At 34.9% G+C, this 25,582-nt stretch overlaps 3 protein-coding genes across 6 annotated transcripts; all 3 read right to left on the bottom strand.

Moving 5' to 3' along the window:
- Positions 1 to 3,017: 3,017 nt before the first annotated feature.
- On the bottom strand, positions 3,018 to 3,652 carry LOC121262493 (auxin-responsive protein SAUR50). The gene has a single exon (XM_041164984.1). It carries the CDS (start codon positions 3,548 to 3,550, stop codon positions 3,218 to 3,220), a length of 333 nt encoding a protein of 110 aa, XP_041020918.1. The 5' UTR covers positions 3,551 to 3,652; the 3' UTR covers positions 3,018 to 3,217.
- Positions 3,653 to 6,982: 3,330 nt separating this feature from the next.
- LOC121262492 (transcription initiation factor TFIID subunit 14b-like) lies at positions 6,983 to 17,781 on the bottom strand. 2 transcript variants are annotated; one of them, XM_041164982.1, is made up of 6 exons: positions 17,537 to 17,780; positions 16,433 to 16,521; positions 16,128 to 16,349; positions 15,691 to 15,878; positions 14,168 to 14,289; positions 6,983 to 7,249 (listed from the first exon to the last, which is right to left on the bottom strand). In XM_041164982.1, exons 1-6 carry the CDS (start codon positions 17,651 to 17,653, stop codon positions 7,154 to 7,156), a joined length of 834 nt encoding a protein of 277 aa, XP_041020916.1. In that variant the 5' UTR covers positions 17,654 to 17,780; the 3' UTR covers positions 6,983 to 7,153. The 2 variants fall into 2 exon arrangements, with proteins under 2 accessions (XP_041020916.1, XP_041020917.1); XM_041164983.1 differs by lacking the exons at positions 6,983 to 7,249; positions 14,168 to 14,289 and adding an exon at positions 15,271 to 15,420 and having other exon boundaries at positions 17,537 to 17,781.
- A 1,582-nt stretch (positions 17,782 to 19,363) lies between these two features.
- Positions 19,364 to 24,584, bottom strand: LOC121262491. Of its 3 annotated transcripts, none has more exons than XM_041164978.1 (3): positions 24,388 to 24,584; positions 22,634 to 23,496; positions 19,364 to 19,876 (listed from the first exon to the last, which is right to left on the bottom strand). In XM_041164978.1, exons 2-3 carry the CDS (start codon positions 23,491 to 23,493, stop codon positions 19,702 to 19,704), a joined length of 1,035 nt encoding a protein of 344 aa, XP_041020912.1. In that variant the 5' UTR covers positions 23,494 to 23,496; positions 24,388 to 24,584; the 3' UTR covers positions 19,364 to 19,701. The 3 variants fall into 3 exon arrangements, with proteins under 3 accessions (XP_041020912.1, XP_041020913.1, XP_041020914.1); XM_041164979.1 differs by lacking the exon at positions 24,388 to 24,584 and adding an exon at positions 24,099 to 24,233; XM_041164980.1 differs by lacking the exon at positions 24,388 to 24,584 and adding an exon at positions 24,149 to 24,173.
- Between the last annotated feature and the right edge of the window lie 998 nt (positions 24,585 to 25,582).

The raw sequence follows: 25,582 nt of genomic DNA, 5'->3' as shown, positions 1-25,582 counted from the left end.
TGAAGTGAAAAATTATTCATCAATGGCCTTTAGCAAGTCTCAGACATTTTCATGCTGATCGACAGAACTACGAATACCAACAGAAATTTTAGTCTTAATAAACATTATGCTGAGGCGATGAGATCGCTCCCATAGCTCATAAAGTGCGATGGCTGCTGCATTGCTGGTAGCAGTGAGTGCTGGTGGTTCGTCTTTCCTAATAGCATAGTCTATGTCCATCCACCCTAAATGAAGAAGAATTCTCTCCTTCCAGACTTTGTAATTATCTCCCTTAAGTTCAGGGATATCATAACGAATATCAGAGAAATTTGTAGGTTGTGTAACTGCATATAGATTATATGTTTACGTTAAAATTGAGGCCTAAATAAATATTCATATGTTACCAATGTAAATCATGCTTTAAAAATTGAATCTAATGACATAAAATTGCTTGTGGGTTAAATTTTTAATTCAAGTAGATCCAATTAATCTATATGATAGAATTTTATCAAATTATTTACTTAATTCAAAATTCTAAAGGGTATATTATAATTTGATGTATATTCTATCTTAGACTTTTATGATAAAACTATCAAATTATTTACTTAATTCATAATTCATGTGGGTAATTTATGAATAACTTGATATTTTATCCTAATTAATAATATAAATATAATAAAAATTCCTGTGGGATAAAATTTATTATATTAAGTATAATTAATTACAATTAATGTCTAATATTCTTTATGTGATTCTAATCAATCATAATAATTTTACTTAATTAAAGATGCTGTGGCTATTCTCTAATTAACATAAAATTATATGGATCACTAGACATTCAAATTGCATAAGACTAGCTTAATATTATGAATTACATAATTTTAACTAATACTAACATGTTATTATTATGCAAAAAATATTCATAATATAAGCATAAAAAATGCATAATCAGAACTGCATAACATTTAATTTCATGTCATAAACTATATACTCATCCAAAAATTGCATGTATTAATATAAAGCAAAATTAATCAATTCATGTAAACTAAATATGAGCATAATAAACAAACTTATACTACAATTATTCAAATTGCATATAATTAAAAAAATATATATATAAGCACAAAGGCCTTTTTTTTTTTTTAACAGGCCCATATAAACGATGTGTTGTTTTTCCATTCTGGAAAAACGACGTGTCGTTTCCTTATTGTTTAAAACAAAAACAGCCATGTAAACGACATGTCGTTTTTGTCAACCTTATAAATGACGTGTCGTTTAGTATCGTACTGGTTAAATGACTTCCGAACAAAACGACATGTCGTTTTCATCAAATTGAAAACGACGTGTCGTTTAGCATTATACCGGATAAAATTGCTTCAAACAAAACGACATGTCGTTTTCATCAAATTGAAAACGACGTGTCGTTTATTATTATACGGGATACAGACTCCTGAAGAAAATGACATGTCATTTTCATTAAATTGGAAACGACATGTCGTTTAGTATTACTGAATCAAACAATCCTAGCTTAAACGACATGTCGTTTGGGTCGTCTTCAACCTCCAGACAGCCCGCAGAAAACACGATTTTCAGACGATTTTCACCTCAAAAATCATATTTTTAAGCACAGAAAGTTTAGAAAAACTATTTATAAATTATTTCTAAACTTCTTTCAAGTCAAAACCATCAAAAAATCGAAATTTAAAAAATTTGAAAAATTTCTGCCAAAAAAAAAGAGATGATCCGAATTTGATTTTAAACATCAAGGCAGAGGTAAACCTTGCTCTGATACCAACTGTTAGACTAAAAACAATTCTAGAATGCGGAATTACACTTTAGAAACAAGAATTGATAGGTTTTAATGCCAAGAAAAATATATCTCCGGCCATTGATACTATTCACTGTTTTGCTACGTTTCTCTCTGTGTTTGGCACTTTCGAACTCTTCTCCACTCTATTTAGATGGTGTAATACCGAAGGGAATTGAGTGAGTGAGTCTGGGGACCAAACACTGTATTTATAGCCGAAGCCTCCATCAAACTTCAGTGTTTACGTGTTCCACGTGATCCTATTTTCATGGGATCAATTATCAACGTGATGGAAGAGTGTTAGACTACTTCAAAGACTCTTAAGTGATAGACTCGTTCTCACGGACGTCTCCGTGAGAAACGGTCAACATCTGAATCCAAGATGATCACCAAAGTAATATGGCATTGCTGGGTATTTTTCTCTCTTTTCTTTTTGGTCTATTTTTAAATACAAGAAAAACAATCATGTGTAGGGGATCAGGTGATAAACCTATTACTCACAAATAATCATGATGGAGAGACCTCAGGGGTCAGATGATCATGAGAGTCATTAGATCGGCCTCCCCACCACCCTCGATCATAATAGTATCCGTACGTACATATATAGCCAGATCACCTCGCAATTGTATAACACATTTTCTCTCTTTCCCGGAACATAAACAGGAATATCGTCATCACTTTCTAGCCAAAGAATCCCATACTTGTTGTGAATGACGAAAGAAAGTTAACAAACAATGTAGTTGCCATGCATCCCCAGTACCTGATCAGGATTGATCTCATGATTCTGACAACTCTGGTCATGTTTTTCTTGTTTAATTTCTCAGGAGTCAGAATTTTATTTTCTGTGTCATTTATGGCGTATTTTTTTCATGAAGAGCACGAGCACTAGCACCAAGGGAAGCCTGAATATGATCAAGAGCTGATGCTTAATACTCGTGTAAAATATTGGACGCAGATTCAACGTACGCGAGCATGATTTCCATTCTTCCAAGCCCGCATACCAGAATATGTATATATGTGTGTGTGTGTGTATATATATATATATATGTATATTTTATTATAACACTGATACATAAATGGTTGGAAGCAGATAAGTAAGCGCCTTGATCTGCAAATCAAGCAATAAGTCATGCCAACAAAGAATTAATACAAGTGGTACTGTTTGTCCATTTGCATCCTTTGAATACCAGTCCCTAGCCAGTTACCTTTCCATTTCATCCATAAATGAAGATCTTGAAGCTCATGGTGATCTCCCACTGCAATGTTTTCTCTCTACTTTATCCAGCAACCAAACATATCATAAAGCGCGCGCTAGCCGTACTAGAGAGTAAAAAGTTTGTCGAAAGGCTAATTATAGGCTACGATCAAAGAATCTCTTCCCTCAAACTAGTTCTAGCAGAAGTTATTTAATATTTCCAAAGAACCCTATTTTCAGTTGTCATAACTTGATCTGATCATCGACGTTAGAGACCTAAAAACAACTTCTTCACAAGGAATGGTAAGACCCCTGTCATGATTAAAGCCAAACTCTTCCTCGGCTCTTTGAAGCAGACTTTGGAACTGCGGGTGAGCCAGCCATGAAATGGGAATGATGTATCTGCTTCTGTTCTCTCCCACATAGACAACAAAATGGCCTTTCGGCACATCATCAGGAAGGTCCTCTTCATTATTGTAGCCATGCTTCTTCCCAAAGCTTGAGCATCTTTTCAGAATCTGCTTCAAAGCTGCTGCATGAGGAAGTTTGCTAAATTTTTTTAGAGCCATTTTTCACCAAAGTAATGCTTTGAAAATTTGTGCTAAAAAAAAAAAAAGTAGGACCAGTGGGGAAGGGTTAGCTAGGGTACTAGCTAGTAGCCAGAAAGGAGTGTGAAGTGAAGGTGGTGGGGGAGGAATGAAGGAGGTAGAGGGTATTTATGGTGAGGTTTGGAAAACAAAGTCATCTAGTGGAAATGGGCAAAAGAACAGAAGACACAAGTGTTTTGGGGGTAACTGTGAGCAAGGTCCAACCCCATTGGGGCTTGCCCTACATTGTTGGGTCCTGTATAGACAACATGGGACCCTTCTCTCTGTGTGTTTGTATGAAAAATTATCAAGCTTGAAATGGGAGTATTTGAAAGCTAATTAGCCTAGCTTTGGGGTAGGTAATACATCAGTCTTCAAACATGAATTGCTTCTATAGCCACGGAACTTTATTAATTGGTTCCCTTCCCTTTCTTGTTCTTAAAAGATTTTGAAAGTTGATCAACCCTTATCATATATATATATCCTTTCCAATTAAAGCGTATGCGTTCAAATGAAAAAACACCATTGATCTCATCCCTTTCTTGTCTTCACACTTATAAATCTTGTCATTAAAATAAAATAAATTGAAATCATGGCATTGATCATCTGAAATCTAAATCCAAATCCAAATATAAATCTAAATTCTTCTATCCAAACGTAACTTTTAGGAATTTTTGTTAGTTATCATCCATATTTTTTCATCTCTAGACATGTGACTGAAAGTGACAAATTTAAGATGAAGAATAACCAAATATAGAAGAATTAGTAACACATGACTTTCTGACAGAAACAGAAAGAAAAAAGAAAAGAAAATGACACCCAAAATCACAAACTCTGTGGACAGGGTATATGCAGAGAACATATACACAAAAACTGGTTGAAATGGATTAGAACAGTGGCTGGCTGGCTGGCTGGAAAGCTGTACTTCAAGTAATGTTGTAGTTGGACCACCGGTTCAGGCCAGTCGACATAATGGCTCTGCTAAGAACGTGCCAGTGTTGTTTATTTATGGGATAGGAAGAGTGCATTCCATATTTCCATCTTGCAATGCCTTAAAAAGTGGTCCAAAACATGGTACGCCCTGCCCTGTTCCTTTTACCTGCATTCATTCATGTACTGAATTTGTCCTATATTTTTTATTTTTAGTGGACCATAATGCTTTTTTCAAAGAATAAAAATAATAATGTACCTAATTATACAAAATATCAATAATATCTGCCGCCAAAAACTTGATATCATACAACAGGTACATGTTTGATTCTTCCCATTGTAAAAGTAAACAAAAAGTTTCTGTAAATTTTGGTATTCTGTTGCAAATCCTCAGATAAACACAGCACATTTGAAAATTTTCGGCTTAGTCCATCAGATATCTATTGGTCATAGCCATCTAGCCTCGTTTGTTTTTACAGATAAGATGAGATAAAAGTTAAAAGTTGAATAAAATATTGTTAGAATATTTTTTTAATATTATTTTTATTTGAGATTTGAAAAAGTTAAATTGTTTATTTTATTTTGTATAAAGAATTTGAAAAAATTGTAATAATTAGATAAGATAAGAATGGTTGTGAAAACAAATGAGATTTTAATGTAATTGAAAATGATAAAATTTAAAATAAAATACAATATTTTTCTTAAAATTAGAGATTTTTCTTGAATATTTCCAGAATATTGAAGGCGCATGACTCATAAAATAATTATAATTTCCTAAAAATTATGAACCAGTAGTAGTTTTCTACACTTAGGACCCACAAAGTGGCGGCCCAAATTTTGTTTATGTTAACATGGAGGGCACATAGCTCCCTTGAATTGCCATTCTGTCTTCACCAACAACAAAATATATCAATTCTATCAGACTTTCACACTTCTGGAAAATGTTTCAACATTTTGAGAACTCCTCATGTGGCCCTGCCAAAACCCAAACCACTAGAATCAAGAAAGAGGAGAGATGTAAAACAGCATATGGGTGGCTCTACTCCCACCGCGCTCGGAGCTCCCGCTAGTTGATTTTGTTTTTATTTTATTTTTAAAAAAATCACAATATTATTAAAAAATACTTACTTAATCATCAAGTAAAAAAAAGAAACCAACGGTAGCCCCAAGCGGGATGACCAGCATTTTCCAACAGCATATTTCTCTAGAAAATCAAACACCACTAGTATTCCCAGCCTCACCCTGATGATATGAGACAGTATGATTTGTTTCCCATGTTATACGACAACCATTCTGTCAGCCTAATCTGTCTTCCCTGCTTTCCTTTTGCATGTATTCCTTCACATTCCTATAAACCACATTTCTGCATGCAAACACACTTTGATGTGTTTCAACATGTCTTTGAGTTTGGATCTGTATACAAATCCAATTGGGTTGGATTCAGATATCTGTTCTACAGAAATTAGGTAATCTAGAAGTCCACTCCCATTTTAGCTGGAATTCCAATACAGAACATAACTATTTAAACAATGTACATTACCTTAGAATCTGGACTCATAAGCAAATGAAAGGCTTTCATATCATCAGGGTGAGGCTAGAAATACTAGTGGTGTTTGAATTTCGAGAGAAATATGCTGTTTTACATCTCTCCCCTTCCTTGGTTCTAGTGGTTTAGATTAATGTGATATGAGACAACCCAACTTATATGAAACAAGACTTTCACACTTCCGGAAAATGTTTCAACATTTTGAGAACTACAGAGCCACATGTGTAGTTTCGAGAGAAAAAAAAATCTCAGTTGTTTCAAACTTTCTATTTTTGAAATGAGAAATTTAGGAGTACCATTTGCCACCCAACTCCATCCAGATACAGGAGGCAAAAAGGGATGTCCACATTCTCTGAAAGACATGGGGTTAGCATATGAAGGATGCAAGTCAGAAGATAACACATCATTGTCACTCGGCTGCAGAAATTATGATGATAAGCTAATCAACACAAAGGGGGATTTTCTTAAAGCTGGCGGCCATCAATCAAAACTTATACATGTGCTTGCCATGTTGCTTTTGTCTCCAGAAGACCCATCGAGACAAAAACAGTATGACCTCCCAGAAATTTACCTTACGCACGTTTCCTGTAAAATTTCTTTGAAAAAGATAGCTAGCTTAGCTTTTATTATTCCCTACACACTGCATTTACAGTGAAAATTTGAGAAGCTATGATATAAGTACATGCACAATAATATAGACCCACTGGAACAGATTACGACAACCATTGTCTTTCTTGTTTTTCCTCAGAATGTAGAGATGATAAATCAAAAGAAAATTGATATTATGCATGGCGGGCCCAATGGCAACAGAATGGTACCAAGGTTATTTAATCTTTCCTAACTCTCCGGTTTACATATATATAGGTAAAGACAGCAAATATATCAAGGATGAAATTATATACCATGACCGATCAATACCCTCAAGGATAAACAAAGTAAAAGAACATCTGTACTCTGGTTTTACACTATTATGTAACTGTGCATTTGAATATATCAAGTATCAGTTGGTTATTACAGACAAAGATTAAAAGTAAGAAAATGTCACTAGAACTAAGCTAATTGACATTTACAGAATCATGTATCATGTCTTCCACGTATACATCAGTGGATCATGTATAATCATAACCAGTTGGTTGTTTCGACAACGGAGGCGGCCCATCCATTACACTCAATTGTCTTCTCAGCTTAACGATATGAGCTTGTACCTATCACATTGGAAAACTGTCAAAAAAGGAATACTTGCAAGTTTCAAAAATTAAGACAGTTTGTAATTTAGGAACATTTAGATCATGAGCATACAACTAGATTCAAAAATTGTTTTGATAAATACAACCAGATCCAAAAAAGAGTTAAAAGAACCGGTAGTGAGATGGCTTGAATTTTTGAGTGAGGGTGTGTAGATTCTATTTATCACAACCACTTAACAGCTTATCCTATCCTTTTTTTGTGACAGAATACTTTTCGTAAGGGTACAAAAAGTGTGGAAAATTCTCTCTTTGGTATGAAAGAATTTAGCCATACTTTTTTTTTACAAGTAAATTTAGCGATACTTATCTCTGACTTTGCCAAGTATTAATCTTAGGAGACTTGGTACTATTCTATTGGGGGGAAAAGTTCTAACACTGAAGGACCGACTTTTTGACACCAGGTAGAATAAGTTCTGACGGCTAGTTAATCAACTGAAACTAGAAATTGAGATTGAGAAATGATGCAAAACAAAGGGAAAAATTTGAGATTAGGGTTTATTCATAAAAGTAAAAAACTGATTCTAAAGCCCACATGCTGAGCTTAAATAGCTAAGGACACCCGAGATTTTGAGATTTTTGCTCGAAAAAGGAAAAATCCCAATTATTGCATAAAAATAAAATACGTAATAAAATAAGTAACTTGCCAAAAATCTCGCCCAAACCGGATTAAGAATCATCTCTAAAAACGACAGCAAAACATTACCATCAAAGGAAAAAATAACTTAAATTGGCGATTCGGAGGAGAAAACGGCTGATTTCGAGGTCAAAACGGGGGCCACCAGGCATAGACATGGTGACCATGATGTGTGCACCAAAAAGAGCTTTCCGAATTGGAGTCATGTGCAATTTTGATATCCGTAGCCAAAATTATGGTCAAAATATACACATGGGCAATATTACCCCACTCCGAGGATTTGTAATGCCTTAATGGAAGGCCCAAGCCGCATAGCCTATACTCCAAAATGACTAATCAACGTTATAATTGGAGCCACATTTAAACATTATAAAGAGCAAGAAGCTCTCATTTCCAAACAATATGAAATCTCATACACCACATACCCTTATTGCTTATAAGAATGGGATATCACAGGAATCTTCACATTTTCCTGCCATTTTTGCACTAATCTACCTTCTTGAGGTAGTGAATGCTATCAACGTAGAATCTGCCAACTCAACATCACCCGGATCCTCCTGCATCACTTTTTTATTGGCTACAAATGCTTGTTTCCTAGCCAAAATCTGGCTCTCTACAACTTGGCTTTGGTGATCTAATATATTGGAAATTTTGTTACTTCGTAAAAGACGAAAGAGGGACTTCAGATATTTATAGAGCCACAGTAGAATAAAAGAAAAGATTTAGGTTTAGCTTTTTTTTTTTTTTTTACCATCAACACAATATAGAGGATATTGCACGCATTATTATGAGTTGGAGTGTTGTGCTGCATAGAAGAAAAATATCAATGTTATTTTGGGTACCTCATGAAAGAACTTCTAGGATCTTTTTTTTGTAGAATAATTTATTTTGTTTGAGAAAATAAATTTATTTTGTAGGATCTATAAATTTATTTTGTAGAATAATTTATATTAGGGCTTTGGATTTGAGTGATTTTATTACTGTTCTCTTGTACTCCATCTTTTAGTTAGTCAATTTATTCATGATTGTCTCCCAAAATGGATATAGGCTTTTTAAACTGAACCACTTAAAATCTTAGTATCTTGTGTGATTCCTGAATTTTATTTTGTTTTAATTATTTTTCTACATTGTGGTGATCTTAAGATCTCTATTTTGGCAAAATAAGCAGAATCAGAGTTAAGGTTTTCTAGTTTTGGGATCGTTACCAAAAAATTTAAAATTGAGAAGTTTAATATGGTCAGATAAGTTGTTCCAGTTTATAAAGCAGCAAAGCGCATGCTTGGTTGCAACAAGGATTGACGAAGATTTTGGACGGCAAGTTGCCGTAAACATCGACAAACAGAGATATAGCACCACTTGAAGAGAAACTGCATGAAACGCTTTTGTTCTCTCCTTCAGATGGCATTTTGCAAGAAGCTGCTGATGAGGAAATAACAGCTGGTCTTTGGGAAATTCTAAAAACATTTGTACATAGTCTCTCACCAATTGTTGTGCTTTAAAGATGAATGAAGGTACATGTATCTCTGAGCATCTAGATGAATTTACTAAAATTATTATGATAAGAGGAACATTGATACTAAGCTTGATAATGAGCATTAGGCCTTGATTTTATTATGTTCTTTCCCGAAGTTCAGCTAAATGTAAGAGGAAATCTAGAGGTATTCTAACAAGAAAGAAGTTAAGTGTTTACTATTGTCATAAATCTGGTCATTCAAGGACTGAGTGTCGAAAGTTGAAAAATGAGATAAATTCCTTTAGTGTAGATAGTGTTGTCAAAGTTAGTCCTTGTAAGTAGCATCTCTAGAGGTTGATATAGTGATTACCGGATCCTTGACTTGGCATGTTTGTCTCATATGTGCTCCAGAAGAGATTGGTTTGCTACCTATTTTTTTTCCTTTTTTAATTGGCATTGGGTGTCCAAGAACAAAGTCCTGACTAATCCCGCGGGTGCACAGGCCCTCAGCATGGAGTTTTCCACAAGTGTACCTCGGGTAATTCAAGAGGAAATTCCCCCTAGTCTGATGGCCCCAAAGATTGTTTGCACCTAAGAAGATTCAAACCTTAGACCTTGGAAGGAGCATACCACCAAGACACTAGAGCCAACCCCTAGGGATTTGCTACCTATTGAGTCAATCAATGGTGCTTCAGCTTGAAAGACATGGCATGTAAGATGGTTGGGTTTGAAAGTCTTCATAAGCATGCAAAATGTAATCCGCAGTGCTTTGGGCGAGGTTCAAAATTTACTAAATTAGAAGAACTTGGTTCATTTGTTTTTTTAAATATTGGCACCATGTGTTTGGGATAAAGTCCAAATAATCTTGAGGGTGCACAGACCCTCAGCAAGGAGTTTCCTGCAAGTGCATCTAAGATAAATCAAAGAGAAATTCTCCCAGTCCAATGGCCCAAGAGTGTGAATGTGAAGTTTCAAACCTAGAAGGTTTGGTTACACAGCTCGCCCTGGGACCACTATGCCACCCGTTGGGGTTTCGCTTGGCATTTTGGACTCCCTTAGTTATTGCTAATCCAGTGAAGATGGTGTCGTTAGATTTTGCAAATGTCCGTTGTGATTAAAAGTAACAAAGTTGATGGTCTCAATTTTCTTCAGGGAGGATAGGTTAAGCTATTGTAATTTGTGTTATTTTCAAGGACAATGCTAAGGTGACTACCAAATGTGCACACTAGTACAAATAAATTTTTTTCTTTTTCTTTAGCATTTTTTAAACATCCTTAACCATTAAGCAAAAAAAATATAAATTCACTAATAGTCACTTTCTTAACCATTAAGAAAAAAATAATAAAAAATAATATATGAGTGGGCACATTTGGTGGGCATATTTGGTAGTCATATACTATCATTTTCCTATTTTCAAAGGTCCCAGTGCTCAAGTCCAAGTATTGCTTGAACTTGCCTGGTGTTCAAAGTTTGTGATTACCCTTGAGGCTTTCTAGAGTAGACATATTGAAGAGTTTCGTTATTCCTTTATCTGTTAAGTACATAATCAGTCCCTAGGTTTTACACTTCTTTTTGCTCCTCAGGTTTCCAAACTAATCATTTCAATTCTCATATTTGTAACTTCTTTCAATCAAAATCCCTCGTCACATTTCAGTTTGAAAATAAATTTGAAATTTTAAAAATCATATAACAAACCTATAAATCATTTTAAGAAATTAAAAAAATCGAAAAACTTAATAAGACAAACTGTGAATTAAAAACAAAAGTTGCCTGGTTTGCCCCCAGGCCATGCTGACTGGGTTTCAAACCCAGGCTTGGCCTGTTGTCCCACACTTAGGCTATGTTTGGTTCCCAAACCTAGTTGAGTTCAGTCTAACTTTAAGCTGAGTCTAACATCCAAACACCCAACTCTCAAATTACTAAACTAGTCCCAACTCAAAACCTTTTTACACGTAGGACCCACAACCTTTTTTCAACTTAAAACATCTTTATACATGGGATCCACAACATTTTTCAATTTCTCATAAAAAGTACTAAACTTATCTTAACATCCAAACACACTTTAAACTCAATTTAGATAGCCGCACATAACTCCCTCCACTATTCAACTAACTACTATTCATAAAGAATTCAATTCAGCTAAGCCCAACTCAACATCCAAGCGCAACCTTAGTTGCTTGGGGCATCCTAGGAGTTGCCTGGGTTTCTAACCCAAGCAAGGTGACGCCTAGGTTCCAAACCCAAGCACTGCCTTGATTGTCCCAACCTGAGCCACCTGGGGCAACCCAAGCCTGGGTGCAAAACCCTGGCGCTGCCTGGGTCTGGTCAAGCAGCCATTTTTGTTTTAGTTAACGGCTTATTCCAATTTTACTTTTATTTCTTTATATAATTTTGAACTATTTACTATTTTTTGACACGTGGCATGCCATGTCAAATTTCCACTAGAAAATCTAAGAGAAGATCTTCATTAAAAAAAATTACAAATATGAAAATTGAAATGATAAAATTGGAAATCCAATTTAACATTTCAATCCGAGAGTGTAAAACTCTGAGACTAATTAAGTACCAAACACCTATTTTATAGAATTGAAGCCAATGTGGAGATTTGTTGTAACGTGACTTAAATTTAAGTGACAGTGCATTGAATTATATGTAACACACCCACTCAAAACCCCTAGGGGTTGGCATAAGTGGTAGGGGCTTTGGTCTTGGGTGCACGCTCCCTCTAAGTTCATCCCTTGGCTGCAAATAATTTCTAGGGCCACATCCCATTGGTGAAAAGCCAAATTTACCTGATCCATGTGATGTACACACACTATACGCAGATCAAGGTTTAACCAAGTAAAAGACGTTACGTTCACACCGTCTCCTAGGTTCTTGTCATAAAATAAAAGACACCCACTTAGTAGCTTACCTGATCTTAGTTTTGTGAGGAAAAACATGTGAGAGTCCTACACACAAAAAAAGTTACCTCTATGGTATGAAATTATCTAGTGCTACTTTTCTCTCTCGGCCAAATTGCTTTTTCGAAGAAGTCTTAACAGGATTTTATTGATTGAACAGTTTATTCTTCTAGTAGGAAAGACTAGCTTTTTTGATTGGCTAGTAAAGTGATTTTCGTAGCCAAACATTCGCTTTCTACATCTGGCTGTTCTATATATTTGATATTTTGTCAATTTGTAGAACAAGAGAGATCTTTTAGATCCATATGAGAATAAAATGAAAGCACTCGAGTTGATATTTTCAGCCACTATCCACCATATAGAGAGGTTATGCATGCATTATTGATGGGTTGGAAGTGTTGCGCCACATAGAAGAAAAGTATCTTTGTTTTTCCTTGCATAAATCATGGGTTAGAGAGACAGAAATTAACAATTTTTTCTTTTGGTAGAAAGTTCCCATTTGTGTGTGAGATTCTGGGTGTATTGAGACTTCAGGCTTTGAGTGATTTATCACCATTCTCTTGTATTCCATCTTTTAATTAGTAAATTTCTTTTTAATCATCTTAGCTAGTTCATGTCGACTTAAAGATGAACCACTTAGGTTGTATTTAGGTAGTGAGGTATTCTCAAGTATTCTGTAAATAGTAGGGAAAAAATAATGATAGAATATTGAATAGTAATTAATAGTAATAATAAAATAATGAATAATAGTGAGATATTCTCAAGTATAGAATACCTTAGTACTCAAACCAGGCCTTAATCTTTGTGCTCGTGAAATTGCTGAGTTTTATTATTATCTTTTCTACTTCTTAGTGATCTAAAACCTCCACTTTAACGGATTAATGCATCTTTGTTACTCTTTTTCATCTTGGACAGCCTCCTCAAGAAAACTCCTAACCATGGAGAGCCTGAGTTAATGTCATATCATTGTGACAAATTGGTACTTTGTGCAAAAAGACAGGGAGTCTATGGATCACTTTTTACTCCATTAAAAGATTGTCTGCACATCATGGATTTATGTTTTCAGTCCAGTTGGGTTGGTTTGGGTTATGCCTAGAAGGATAATAAATTGTTTTGTCAATTAGAAAAGGTTATATGTCAACTCATAGATTGCAGCAGTGTGTACTATGATCCCTAATTGTCAAGTTGGATGTATTTAGAGGGAAATGAATGATAGACATTTTGAGAATCGCAAGCGGACATTAGAGAAGATTAACACGTTTTTTCTTAATATTTTTTCCTTTTGAGTAGTTTCTACAGCTTAATGGACTGAGTTTCCATGATTTTCTTGTCCTTTTCCTTCTTTCTAATAAGTGTTCCTCATGTATACTATTTGTGTACTTGGGCTATGTCTTGTTTTTTTTAATAGAATCTTAGATTAATTTAAAAGAAATCTCTATTTTGGCATAATAGAACCAATGTGGCTTCAATACTCGTTACTATACCTAATGGCATGCAGCTAACAGATAGAAAGCAGTCATAACGAGGAAATACGCTACAGAGTGAAACTCAATGAAGTGTCCAAGATAGTACAGTCACCAAGATATTCTTCCAAATCACACTTCCCCACCCACTTAAAGCCCTACTCAATAGAACATAACACTTGTCATAGAAGTGCAAACATGAAGAAGCGAGCAACCAAATAAAATGAGGTACTAATAGCAAATAACCCGAGGGTGCATAAATTGGGATCAGTGTGAGGCCTTCCTAGGTGTGATCTTACTCGCACGAGCATGCTATACATTAACCCACAACAATGAAATCCTTTTAACTACAATCACTTTATAAGATGCTTAAAGAAAAAACTGTGACTATGAGACTCAAGAAAGCAAGCAATTCATTCTAACCTGTTGACGAGCTGCTGCCAACTTCAAAAGCTCATCAGCCTCTGAGAAATTCATGAACCATTGACTAAGGGGGTGATCTTTGGTATCGCCTTTCTCCCTTTCATTCACACTCTCAATTGACACTGCTCAAAAGAATTTTTTTTTTTAATAAGAGATAAATATTATTGATATGAATGAAATAGGCATAGCCCATGTACACAGGAAGTATACAGAAGAACACCTAAATACATTCTAAGAGCGATAAATTAATGACAAGAAATCATGAACATTGTCCCCATTTAGTACAATAGCGGAAAACCAAAGTAGTAAAGTCTGGAGAAAAAAATTCTTCAACTCCGCCATTGTGCATTCCTTATCTTCAAAGCAACACCCATTCCTTTCCGACCAAATGTACCACATGATACACAACGAAATCATCTTCCACACTGCTACCACTTGATGACCGTCTTGCATCTTCCTCCAACAACCCAACAAATCCACCACCCTCAAAGGCATAACCCAAGCAACATCAACCCTTTGAAAGATCTCATCCCACAACATCTTTGTTACCTCACAGTGTAGTAAAAGATGATCCACAGATTCTCCCTTTTTTTTACACATATAACACCAATTCATCACTACACATCCCCTCTTCCTCAGATTGTTCGTGGTCAAGATCTTTCTAAGGGCAGCATTCCATACAAAAAATGTTACTTTAGAAGGCACACGAGGCCTCCAAATATTCTTCCAAGGAAACGAAGTAAGATCATGTGTTGGCAAAATTTTATAGTATGCCTTCACTGTACATTTCTTGTGATTATTAGACCGCCACTTCAATCTATCCCACTGAGCTGTAAGAGTCCCCGTAGAGTATAGTAGGCTGAAAAAATCTGATAGCATAGATAATTCCCAATCGTGAAAATCCCTATTAAAAAGTATATTCCACTGATAAGAGCCACTAGAAAATAGCCTCATATCCGCCACAGAAGCCTCCCTATTAGCTGCAATACGATAGAGAGCCGAAAAGGCCCTTTCCAATGCATGATCTCCACACCACACATCCCGCCAAAAACTGATACGATTGCCCTCGCCAACTATAAAGTGAATATGTTTTTCAAAACAAGGCCACCCCTTCCTTTCAAACTTCCATAAACCCACTCCATACCCCCTCTCACTTCGTTGGAGCACCAACCACCCCAAGCAACTCCGTATCTAGCGTCGATAATCTCCTTCCATAATGATCCCCCTCCGAGTGAAATCTCCATAGCCATTTGCTTCCATAAAGAAATTACCCACACCTTAAATATTTTTTCAATAGGTAAGCAAGAACTTTTATCGATAGCAATAGGCATAGCCCATGTACATGGGTCTTATACAAGAGAAACACGTGCACATGATTAACAATTGATACAAGAAAGTAATGGATACTCAATCCATTGAATTCTAGTACAATTGACTATTGGAATAAAGGATTGAAAAAGAAAGTTCTAAGCTCATTCATGGTCCGCTCGCAATTAACACAACACTATAGCAAGGAATTTTACCAGGATAGGGCAAGTTGAAACCAGCAGGCATCCGAGGCACAATAACAGCTGGATGATTCTGAACACGGGCCAAAAAATTCTCAGATGGATCAGGGTATACAATTTCATTGTATGATTCTACTACAACAGGTTTCTTGGTTGTTTGAGGGCCAGATTCATCTTCAGGATATAACTTCAAATGGTGAAATCTGTAAGCACCAAATCATTTTTTTAGTAATTAAAGATTTTATTAAAAAATGCAAAGGTGTCACCAAATAAACAAGAATTATACAATGGTAACACCTAACTAGAAACAGAAAAGGAGACATGAAAATCATGAAAGATCAATAGAAGCTGCCCGAAAGAACAGAGTATTGAAAAAGAAAGTCTTATGCTCCTCCAAAAATTAGTAATGCCTTCTGTAATGAATCAATTATGTACCAAATCAAACAACTCACAAATCCAACTGCTTATCACATATGTCATTATGGAAAAAAAGGCTGATGCCAATTTCAAATTCACCCCATCCGCATTCTGATAACTCAAATGGCGGCGATTCAAGCACTCTTGTAGGGTTATTGAAACTAGGATGCAATTGAAACACCACCCGCTTAATCACCACACCAAGATCTTCATTTGTTGCCCCACGTACATAGACTGTCCACTTATGCGACTGAGACCTAATTGATGAATAAACAACATAGAAAGCAATTCAAATATGATGAAGGCATTCAAAATGACCCCACTAAAAGAAAGTACTTACTCACTGGCCTTTCTGCCAAGATAAAATGCAATTGTTCCATATACTATTGGAACACAAATTTCAACATCTTTAACCCTCCTGTGGGCACCCTATGACAGCCAAAAAAAATCTAAATAAGGATTTATTCAATTTGGAATGAAAAATTCTTAGAGATGAAGAGAGGGCGATCCAGAACAAGAAAAACACACAACCTTACCCAAAACACAATTTACTGACTACAACTACTGGTGAAAAATGTAGCTAGACTGATAGGAGAATTTATATGCTTTCACAAATAAAAATGGAAGGTTTAATATCTTCTAGTTGTTAGTCTATAGTCCCAACTATCCGATTACTAAGACCAAAAAATAATAACAACTTAGAAGAATGGCATTAATTTTTATTTTTTTTATAATAAACAGAATTCATTCAAATGAAATGAATCAAATACAAATGAGTCAATTACATCCAGCATCCACCAATACTCTAGCCATGATAAAGTTTGGACATTGATGCCACCATTGAACTGTATTTTCAACCAACTGAACATGAAAAGCTAGCAAATGGGCAGCTTGATTACCCTGACAACCAACATGAAGAACCTCATAATCCTCAAATCTTTGAATTAGACGCTGTGTTTCCACAATTATAGGGCCTTGCTTTGAAATATTAGGTTCTCTAGATTTCATAGCTTCGATAATAAAAGAAGGGTCACCTTCCAATACCAAACTAGAAATAACCAAATTAAATATCAATTGTAACACCCGAAGAGCAGCCAATGCTTCAATATCATCCACTTCAAACACACCCATTTCCTTCCTAAGGCATTATTGGATGGGAAGCAATGTAAAGAATTTTAACCTTATTAGTCTCTTTCTTAAACCCAACACAAAACCCACCAAATTGTAATTTGCAGGCAATTGGACATGCACAATAAAATAAAATAAAATAAAAATCAACATCGTCTTTCGAAGCCAAACAAACCTATGAAACGAAAAAGAAAAGCAAAAAGACTAAAAAATGGTTACAAACAAAATGGGGAAGCTGATAGATAGATCTATGTATAACAAAGAATCAGACGCAAAATTCTTAATTTTCGACGATCAAAGAAAAAAAAAATGTTACCTTTTTGTCGCTATCTTCACTAGACTTTCCGATTTTAATGCGAGGTGGCTTCGCGGGAGAAGCGCCATCGTCGGGCTGATTTTCACCTTGTTTTCTGGATGAAGTGGTGAGGGACATTTTCTTAAATAAGAATTCGAGCACAAGGAATGTGAAAAGACAAAAGAGATTAGTTAGGGTTTTTAGGTGGTTCTCTTTGTTTCCTCGGACTGCCGAAACGCAAACATACAGAAAATTTCTTTTTTATTTTTTTAAAGGCAAACGTTATATGTAGAATGACGGTAGACTTTAGCATTTCCAATGGTTTATTCATTGTATCTTTTAAAATAAATTATTAAAATTTATTTTTTTATTTTATGTATTGACTTAATTTATAATATATTATAAGTATCTATTTTTTTTTATATCATTCAAATATTATATTTTTTAATATATTTTATTTATTTTAAATAATGAAAAAGTAGAGAGATAAATAAATAAAGAGTACTTCTTAAAAAAAAAAGTAAAAATTTAAAAGAGAAATAAATTAAATATTTATACAAGCGTGTACAGAGTCTCATAGATGTAGAAGTGGTACGATAGCAAACTGAATATTAGTGATAAAATACATAATCTATTGGATGGGCTATTTTGAGTTATTTCCTTCAAGTTTTACAAAAATATAGGTTATACATAATCTATTAAGAATGCTCTTGTTAGATATAATTTTAAAATGATTAAATTTTACATATTTTGTTTTAAAAAAAAAAAAATCAAGAGGCGTACACATCTTAAAATTACAATACCGAATATTTGTCGGGTCACATATTATCCCGTCATTTATACAAAGCTTCTATGATTTCTTTTAATAAAATGGATAATTTTTATTTGAGTGAAATATGGTCAAACGCATTTTACAACTGATTATTTATTCTATACCATTTCAAATATTTTTTTTTTATTTCTTATTTTTCAATGGATTTATTTTCTTAATTGAGAGCAATGACACGAAGTCAAAGCAAATAATTTATTCCTAAAATAAAGTTAAGCCAAGAATACATATCTAAAATCAATCGTTGGCCAAGGTACGCGAGTTGAGCAGGATGGACCCCACCCCACCACCCATCCAATCTTGTGAGTAGTAAAATTCCCAACTTGAGATAGAGGAAAGATATCTATTATAATTTAGGTTCTGTTTAGTTGCAAGACTCAACTGAGATTAATTTAATTCAGTCTAATTTTAAATTAAATCTAACATCCAAACACTCAATTCTCAAATTATTAAAATCATCTTAATTCAAAACTTCCTTAGACGTGAAATCCACAACTTTTTTCAACTCAACACATCTTTATACGTAAAATCAACAACCCTTTTTAATTTCTCATAAATGATACTAAATTCATCTTAACATCTAAATACATCTAAACTCATTTTAGATAGACCCCACATAACTCACTCCACATACTCAACTCACTACTATTTATAAAGAACTCAATTCAACATCCAAATGTATAATTAATGTTCACTATATTTCCGACTCAGGGTTGGTTTATTTTCAAAACTCATCTCATTCAATTATTATAACTTTTTTAAATTTTTCGAATAAAATATAATAAATAATTTAACTTTTTTACATCTCAAAATAAAAATAATATTAAAAAATTACATTCTAACAATATTTTAACTTTATAATATTTTTATTTAACTTCCATCTCAACTCAACTCACTATCCAAATCAGGCCTTCTAAGGAAAGCAGCGGTCTGATAACTTGGAGTAAGAGTTAATAATAGCTGTGGAGATGGAAGCTTGATCGTATCATGACTTTCGAAACAAATTGCTGCGATCAAGGTTGAATTAGAAACCCCCCATTATAACCAGTTACAGCATAAACTCCAAGCTTGCCTACATGATAAACGCAACACCAACTTTGATTTCCAAATGAAATTACTTTCTGGGTTCGGTTCAATACATGTGCACAGCACCAAAAAATAAAAACTAGAGCATTGGATATAAGTTCACGGGCCTTTTCACAATGCAATATATCGAAGAAAGGATCCCGGACCAAAACTCTGATCCAGTGCCGTTCACATTGCCAAGGTCCTCGCCGGTAGATCAGCAGCCGCAGATGAAGCAACCACCTTTGCAAAGAAATCCAGCAGGCAGACGAACAAGAGCAAGAGAAAAAAATTAGATTTTTGAAGAACTCAAGGCCATTATCTTGCACTGTTCAGTCATGGCCAAAAGTTGGGCCTCTTTTTGGTCAAGAAGAGCACTCAACCTCACATTCTCTTGCATAAGTTTCTGAACTTGAGCCTCCTTCTGGATCTTCTCACCCTCTAACTGTGTCGTCTTTGCAACTAGCCTGCTTCAACGCCACCTCAGATAATCAAACCACATAAAAAATTTCTAAATAGTATAAGAACTTTCTACAGTTGGAAGTAATTGAAACTAGAATTAACTACACAGACAGCTTAAGTAAATGGTGTTGTTAAAAGGTAGACTTTCCATGCCAGTAAACCAACAGGCTTGCTGAGCCTGAAGGTTGGGTCGTGTGTTGAGAGCATGTCTTGAGTTGTATTTTCCACCAAATTTAGGCTAAAAACATGACCTACTCATTTCTACATCCCTAAATCCCAGCACTACGCACACTGCATGATGTATATCATCAGTACATAGAAAGACACAGATAACAACGATGGGACCCTTGGCTTTGGTTCCGTCCCGTGATCATGGTGTAACGCCAACGTCTAAAGGGTCCGTCAAAGTTGCACACACAAGGTCGCCAGAGGTGAAGGGACTTGCTGCTAACCCAGAATCTCCAATGGAGAGTAGCATTGGTGTTGTTGAGGAGGCACAGGATTTGGACAAGGGTTTATCGTTGGTACCGTTTGGAACTATGTCGGGCACTACATCAGGGGAAGACATTGTCCCCTTGGTATCTCTTCCTCCATTAAACAATATAGATGAATCATATTCGAATTGGGTTTTGCAAAAGGTTAATGAGATTCAGCATGTTGTGGAAATCTCACATGGAGGATGTGAAGACCAGTTTAAAGCTCTAATCACTATGATTGAGGCAGGCCACTCGCGTGATACCAAATCAAGTTTCAAGATAAGCATGGAGTTGAAACCTTTTTTTAGTGCAATCAACTATGACGCTAAGGGTGGTATCTCAAGTCCCTCATAGAGGTTGATGTATGTTGGGTAGTCTTTCGCATAGAGGGTATTTTGGGAGGAGTGATTTATGTTGGGCTACAGGAAACATGGGGTTGGGGTTGGAGAGGTGTGATTTACTCTATCTCAAGTTTGATGTATGTTGGGTAGATTTTCATGGGCTTTTGGGGCAATAGGAGCTCTCTAGTATGGGTTAGGGATTTTCTTGTATACATTCAGTATACTTGGTTACTCCTATTAATATATATATATATATATAATATTTTTACTTATCAAAAAAAAATTATAAGGAACAAACAATACAATGCAAGGCAAAACTTGATAATCTGATTCCAAACATACATTTGTACCATTTTTTTAGAAGATTTTGAGGGGCTACAATTGTGAAATCCTTATTATATTGAGAGAGAGAGAACTAAATATCTTTAAGCTTTAATTTCTATAGCTTTTCTCCTTATGTTCTAAATATAAAACCATCATGTCCCTGAACCTTTAAACATCTAACATCTAAGGATTGGGATATTGCTGGAAAATTTATCAATATTGTTGGAGTTTCAGTGTGCGAACAAGTTCACTCATAGGGTGATACTGTACAAGAAGGCTAGAGTTTTAGATCTACTATGGAGTGGAGGCTGAGTCACTCAATAATTAAAAGTCAGGTTACATATTAGCAAAGGTTTCTTATAAAAATATATATTAATATATATATATACTAGCAAAGGTTTTGTGTGTCTGAACTGGTTCTAACATTGTTTCTTTATAATGGATTTCTAGGAGATGGCTAAGTACCTGAAATGATTTTTCTTTTGAATTTTTTTTTCAAAATTTTTCACATTGTCAACAAAATGTGTTATTTAACGGCAGTTGCTTGATTTTTGCATACATTTAAGAATTTCAAATCTTGTAAGATTTGCCTTAGACCACCTATTCAGCACCCCCCCCCCCCCCAACCCTTCTCTCTCTTTTCTAGGTGTTAGTTGGGACTAGACCATCATGCTTTTCAGAATCTACCTTATACAAAAAACAAAACAAAACAAAAAAGAAAAGAAATTGAAACCATTAAAGCATTCAATCCAAATATCTGGCGACCTATCTGCCTAAGGTGTTATCACTACAAGAAAGCTAGTATATAACATACCATGCACTGAAACAAGAGAAACATATTCAAAACAAGTGTATATCACATTAGCAAATAGGAGCAACAAGTGTATCTACTGTTTGCACATGTTCAAACCAAAGTGAACAATGATTGATTTACCAATATTTTGCTACTTGCTAATGGAGAAAAAACAACAGAAACGTATACAAGTAAAGGCCATGATTGAGGGATGAAATTCTCTTTCATATCACAAAGTTATGATTATGAATTAATATGTAGATGCATTATTGTGCTGTTATGATGTCTAACGTTTAAATAAATGAAGAAACTAAAAGGAGAGAAAACGTAAAGAAGCTAATTCAGAATGTTCATAAGCAACTAACTATACAAAAATAACAGTACCAATCTTGTACATCCTTTCAATTTCATTACCAATCAAATAGCTCCTGGAGTTCTAAAATCTCGGTGGAAAAGAAAAATTTGAACACCAAAAGCAGAACCTATATGCAAAACAGTAACAAAATAGACTACCAATAATTTCTAACAGTCTGAGATGGATGTCTAACCAAGGCATAAGTTTAATTACCTTAAATGGTAAAGCACTAACACGGAAGATGTGAGCATCAATAAAACAAAGGATTACTATGAAGAACAAAATGCAAAAGAAATATTAATAATAAAGCATCTATCAAAACCAACCAAATGTTAAGGAAAATATTCTTGGAAATCAAGCAAAAAGATAATCAAAGATTATCAGTAAATTGGATGCCTTTAACACATACTGACTTTTGTTGTATATATATATATATATATTTTTTTTTTTTCTGTTCTATAAAGCATACTAACCGTTCAAAAAGCCTTTCAATAGTTTGAAACTGCTTCTCCGATGAAAGAAGCGTTTCTCTTACAGTAATGAGGCTGCTAACATATGATTTCAAAGACTCGAAGTCCCGCTTAACACGACAAAGCTCCTGTTCATTTTCTGTAGCTCGCTCCCTTTGTCTAGATGTTTCTTCAACCAAATCCTCAACTCTCTGCCGCATTTCATTCAGTATGCTGTTTGTACCCAGAGCAAAATGTTCCATCTCCTCTAACTTCAAAGACATGTTCTCGATTTGGATTGACTTCTTTTTAATTTCTTCCTGACCTAAAGTTACCTTCTCCTTCTCAATTGCAGTTTCAGATTCTGCCATTATAGCCCTTTTAATAAGAGCTTCCATTACATCTGTAACCATCTGCACGGACTTGAGTACTTCACCAGTATAAGCAGCATCTTTTTCATCCAGCAAACCATGTTGCCTACTAATTCCAAGCCATGTTTCTTTTTCTGGACCATCATACGAAGAAAGATCAATGTTCCTAGACCAGCCAGACAATGGTGTACCATTCTTATCAATGAACCCTACCCCTTCTAATCGTTCGATGCCACATGACATATGGGCTAGCTGCGGAACAGCAATGATTCTAGCCTTTGATTTCAAATAGGTTAACAATGTTGCAGTAGTTTTAACTCTCCGCCAAAGAACCTCTAACTCCTGCTTCGCATCTTCCTCAGACCCCTGTATACAAGCCTTTACCTGCATAAGTTTTGCTTGCAAGGCCTCCACTTGTGACTGGCCTCGTTCCACCTCCTGCTTCCACACTTCTTGTGTTAGGTTCAGCTGAGACTTCAACGTTGAAAAGTCAACATCATTCTCTGCTGCCATCCCCTGCCCAAAGTTTTGCAGAAATGAACATGAGAACTTCATTACAGACTACAAGGAGGATCTTATCGGATCCTAGCAACATAATAGTACTAATAACAACAATGCACCATGAAGTTCAAACGGTTTTATGCAACATGCCAGCTATCCTAAACAAGCTAGATGAGGCAGAGAACAGTCCTAATAGGTTAAATACCATGCATCAAAGTTTCCATCTTGTGAAAGAAGATATATCGTTTTTCTTTTTTCTGGGGATGAATCAAAGGAGCCATATTTTATACAGTAAAAACATTTCAAATGTAGCTATATATCTATTTAGGAAATCTTCAGCTTACACACTGCGCCCATTATCTATATATTTATAATGCACTTCGAAACCAGTGATTCTATTCTAAAAATTACTGCACTTAATTATCACCAAACATCCCAAATGCATCATTTCCATTAGGATAACCGCTGCAACAAACTCAATGCAACGAATAAATGGTAAACCTCACGCCACAAACCACTTCAAAGTTCCTTCTTTTCCACAGAGAGAGAGAGAGAGAGAGAGAGAGAGAATCAGATAAAAAAGAAGAAGAATCATGCCCAACTGGAAGGAAACGAACCCCAATCAAGATGTGAAATTCATTTTACAGTGAACCCAACAAAAAGCAACCTGATCACATGGGCACAAAGAAGGCTACCCACCATAAACCCTAAAATACAGCTTACCCATAGAAAGAATTAATCTTAAAATCAAATGACGATATTAATCAAAACCTAAACCTAAACCTAAACCTAATACGAAAGGACAAAAATCAAACCGTAAAAAAAATAAAAATAAAATAAAAAAATACAAACATGAACAAAACAAAAATAGGAGAAAAAGACAAGAGGACGCAATTGAAGACAAACCAGAGCTTGTGGGTGGAATTCTCGAGGATAAAATTCGTGAGAGAAGAAAAAGAACGCCTTTGATTAGAGGAAAGGCTGAGATGGGAATTGGGGAGGTGGCGTGTTCGTCTTGGACACTTGATCTAGAACGCGTTCCTGTGCAGTTGGGCTAGGCAAGAGCCAGGAGCGTCTCGACTCACTTCGTCTTCGTCAGACCTTTTTCATTTTTTAGCTTTGTTACTTATCGTTTTCAAATATTACCAACCACACTTATCTTTATTTCTATTTTTTAATTTATTTTTCATTTAAAATTAATTTAACTATTCAACTCATCATTTATATATCATATATTTAACAAAAATAAAAAAAATAAAAATAAAAAATAATGTATAATATAAAGTGTGTGGAGATAACAGTAAAATTTTTCTTCATTTTCCTATGCTTTTCTCTTTAGAAATTAAAGATTAAATTATACTAAATAAATTCTTAAATTTTAAAAGTTGAACAAAATCATTGAGTTTTAAATTTTTAATTCCACCGTTTGGTTGCCTAGTTACTAGTTCGGTAATTTCATCTATTAGATATTTTTATTGATAAATTTGATGAGAGTGTTGACATGCTGAATTTATTTGAACAATGATATCCAAATAATACATTTCACAACAAATATTTTAAAATAAAGATATTTTTATAAAGTGATATTACTTTTATAAAGTATTTTACTAAACTACCATTCATTTTAAAAATATGGTTGTGTACTGTATTGTGAAAAGTTATGTGTATTTATCATTTTTTAATTTATAATGAAAAATAGCGTACCACATTCTTTGAAAGGGTCAAAATATAAATTAAAAATTGTTTAAGGTCTGTTTGGAAACAAAACAGCTAACGTCGTGTTTCGTACGCTTAGACAGGGTTCTAGCAACTCGAGTCACTATCTTCACCTGCAAATAAGAAGACGAAAGGGGCTCGGGTGGTCCGGGAAACATCCAATGCTTAAGTCAGTCTCACATGTTTAGAGTAATGGTTTTTGAATCACAGAGCTCAGGTGAAATTCTTTGTACCTGGGACATAGCTTTTATATGAGGCTTCAGGGAGGGACATTTTGTATCCAGTGTCAGGGTTTGGTCGTGTTGCCCATAGCTGTTTTAGTCTGGGAATTTAATGCGATGTGGTGTTCTAAGGTAGAGTTTATAATCCGACATGGCTTCCAAGG

Source organism: Juglans microcarpa x Juglans regia, chromosome 4S, assembly GCF_004785595.1.
Source record: "Juglans microcarpa x Juglans regia isolate MS1-56 chromosome 4S, Jm3101_v1.0, whole genome shotgun sequence".
Classification (NCBI taxonomy): domain Eukaryota; kingdom Viridiplantae; phylum Streptophyta; class Magnoliopsida; order Fagales; family Juglandaceae; genus Juglans; species Juglans microcarpa x Juglans regia.
This window is presented reverse-complemented; position numbering and strand designations above follow the sequence as displayed.